The sequence below is a fragment of the Triticum aestivum genome, chromosome 2A (genome assembly GCF_018294505.1).
Source record: "Triticum aestivum cultivar Chinese Spring chromosome 2A, IWGSC CS RefSeq v2.1, whole genome shotgun sequence".
Lineage (NCBI taxonomy): Eukaryota > Viridiplantae > Streptophyta > Magnoliopsida > Poales > Poaceae > Triticum > Triticum aestivum.
Window position 1 is genome coordinate 104,825,468 of NC_057797.1, and position 3,076 is coordinate 104,828,543.

At 51.2% G+C, this 3,076-nt stretch overlaps 1 protein-coding gene across 1 annotated transcript; it reads right to left on the reverse strand.

The window, feature by feature from the left end:
* Nucleotides 1-535: 535 nt before the first annotated feature.
* On the reverse strand, nt 536-1,618 carry LOC123187824 (hydrophobic protein LTI6A). Its single transcript, XM_044599782.1, has 3 exons — nt 1,331-1,618; nt 1,119-1,237; nt 536-806 (listed from the first exon to the last, which is right to left on the reverse strand). The coding sequence occupies exons 1-2, from the start codon at nt 1,418-1,420 to the stop codon at nt 1,154-1,156; spliced, it is 174 nt and encodes a 57-aa protein (XP_044455717.1). The 5' UTR covers nt 1,421-1,618; the 3' UTR covers nt 536-806; nt 1,119-1,153.
* Nucleotides 1,619-3,076: the final 1,458 nt, after the last annotated feature.

Consider the following 3,076-nt stretch of genomic DNA (forward strand, 5'->3'; position numbering starts at 1 on the left):
CGAGGACGCGCCACTCGTGAGTCGTGACTCTGGCACCTGTCATCGTTGCCTCTTGGAAACGGTATCGGAAGAAAATGAAATACGTGGCGATAAAAATGAGGGTCTTTGACTTGTGGAAAAAAGAAGTAGAGAGAGATCGCGGTGCAGCCAGTCCCACTGCGAAACGTGACGGACGCTCACTGTCATCACCGGTTCTCCGTCCGTGATTTCCTCCGGTCCTCCGTCACATCCGTTTGAACGAACTTGAGGGCCAATTCTTTTCGGCGACTCTCCTAGAATCGTCCCTCTTTCCAGCTTCTTCCAGAATCGTCATTTCATATTTTTTACAATCCTATCTAGTTAAGGTTTAATTATCTAGGATTGTAAAAAACATATGAAGTGATGATCATGGGAAGCTGAGGAAGGGGGCGATTGTGATAGAATCGCCTAAAAGCCCAGACTTATCCAACGCCACGGCACGGGGAGCTCGCCAACCAACAAAACCAATCGGATGGAACGAGAATTGCGCGAGGAACGCTCGGGAACAACGGAAAACTTCTCCACCAATCAATTGATTGATTAATTAATTAATTAATCAAAGTTCAAAGTACATGGACGACGAAAATGCGCGGAGGAACAACTGGATGGATGGATGCACTACACTGGGGAGGGTGACAGGAGAGGAGGCTAATCATCAAGCACGGACAACACACACAGATGTACAACAGCATGAACACACACATGTAGGCAGGCAGCACCATGAACTGTAGCTCGCATCTCAGACAAACGGCTTGTGCCAGACACAGAACAAGTTCGCCATGGATCACCTGGCACAAACAACAACCAGAGCATCAGTTCAGGAGTTCCTCGAGTTTTCTGAACCAAAAAAGATGGTTCCTCTGCTTTTGGAAGAACAAGCTGCAGGGCGCTTCTCTTTTGGATTTGCAAAATTCATTTTCTTGCAAGATGTATGTTTTCGTGTCAATGGTTTTTTTTTTGGCAGGGAAATCCTTTCATACGGTGGACTATATTATCTCCATTTTTTTCTGACAGTAAAATTTCTGTTTGGCAAATTCCCCAGCAGGCAACAACTTGTACTACTAAAAAAATACACCAACAGGAAACATTCGTATGCATACCTAGCGGCAGAGGCAGAGGAGCCCCTCCTGCAGTCCTACTTGGTGATGACCCAGACGGCGTAGATGATGCCGGGGAGGTAGCCGAAGAAGGTGAGCAGCAAGCAGATCCAGAACTCGATCTGCAAAACCACGTTCAGCAGCACGAGAAACCAGTTAGTGATGAGATGAGAGCCTGCTGATAGGACGGGACAGAGTCAAGTCCGGTTACTCACCCCGCAGGCGAACTTGAAGAAGACGCCGAGCGGCGGCAGGATGATGGCGAGGATGATGTCGATGCAGTTGGCCGTCCCCTCGTCCGCCATCTTTCTTCTTCCTCCTTCTCTCTCTCGAAGCGTCCAACGGAAAGCCAAGGGAGATGATGTGAACAAGGAGGGCGAGACAGGTAGGTGGAGTGGAGTGATGCGGTGGTGTGATGCCCAGACGAGCCCGAGTTTATAAAAAGACGGCGAGGCAACGGGGCGAGGGCGAGGGCGACGGTTGGCGAGGTTACGTTACGTGCCCGGCTCGTGCGGCGGTGATGTTGCTCCCATCCCACGAGCCGAGCCAGCCAGGGGGGGTTGGGTTGGATCATGTGGGAAGAATCGGGTGCTACGGCGGTGCCCTCGTGCGGTCGCGCGCCCGCTTCGCTGTTGGTTCGGCTCCAACGGCCGGCGCCGACCCGCGTGGCTCCGTGCCCGCTTTCCCTGCATGGACGCGCCTTCCAACTTAACGTTGAAGGTTATCTGGACTCCCTCCGCGTACTACTTCTATCTCAGCCAAATTTGACTGATTGTTCAAGAAGCGACGTCGCCATGCACTTCCAAGAGATCGAAGTGGGAAACAAGGGGCGACAATGGTAAACAACCCACCACCCTGTCCGCCTTTGAAACGGAACGAAGTTGGCATGACAGCAACGTCTACCGGACACACACGCGAAAAGCCCTCATCATGCCCACAGATCAGGCATCCGGGGTGGGTATACCGGCAAGATCTCTTTTGCGCTGACGGGACATTATTACTTCTTAGTGTTATTATGTGATATATACAGCTGTTTGAGCGACAATTAATATGGGACCGAGAGAGTAGCTAGAATGTCCATGGCCTCTTGCTCTAGGAATGGTCCGGACTCTGGAGCTCCATCAACCATACCACAAGAGATTGCGTGATTGAAGAGCCGCCGGGCTGCTAAAATTGGAGACCACTTTCTTGTTATAACGAATCATGACAACTGAGCTGACCTAAACTCGCATTATGGCCAGAGGCCCAGAGCTATGCGCGCGATCGGGACAACCGAGGGGCTGTTTATTCCGTGGCATGTTCTCGTGGATCTAGAGGACGGTTGGACGGGACGGCTAACCTGGAATGAGGACTCAAAGTAAATCGCATACCTGGAAGATCGGTTTATTGATGCCTCTTACATGTTCTCTAACTCAAAAGTCTTTGATGCCCGCGTGCCTGGAAGAAAGGAATGGTGTTGCTTTTAGCAGTAGTATCAGTTGACATTTATGTGATGTTTACAGGAGTAGGTGGCTAGTTCAGCTTCGGTAGGGCATTAGCCAATATGCTAGAACCACCAGCAGCCCAGCACCCCGGTTCACCCAGACCAGAACACACCACTACAGAAAACAAGCTACATACTGTGGCATTCAGACCAGGACATACGCCGTACTGCATGCTGCATCAAATCAACACGATATGTAGAGGTCGTGGCACAACTGATGAGCGTCTGTCTTGCCAGACGATTTCAAAGGCAGAAATCACAGATTTGACCTGAGGCAGAAATCAAATCACAAACTGACATGTTCAGGAAAAAATTTCACTCTGCTGACCCTTTGGTGTGGCGCCCGACATCTGGGCGCCGCACCCTACTGTGCAGCGCCTTCCCCTTAGACGTCGCACATCCTGCCAGCGTGACAGCCCTGGTCCAGTTGCGGCCCCACACGCACCTGTGCAGCGCCTAAGAGCTAGGCGCCACACTT

What these genes read in the sequence shown, in the direction of transcription:
- LOC123187824 (XM_044599782.1), bottom strand. Translation starts at nt 1,420, where the DNA reads ATGGCGGACGAGGGGACGGCCAACTGCATCGACATCATCCTCGCCATC. An exon ending in TCTTCAAGTTCGCCTGCGGG is followed by an intron (nt 1,238 to 1,330) that starts GTGAGTAACCGG and finishes GTGGTTTTGCAG; the next exon opens with ATCGAGTTCTGGATCTGCTT.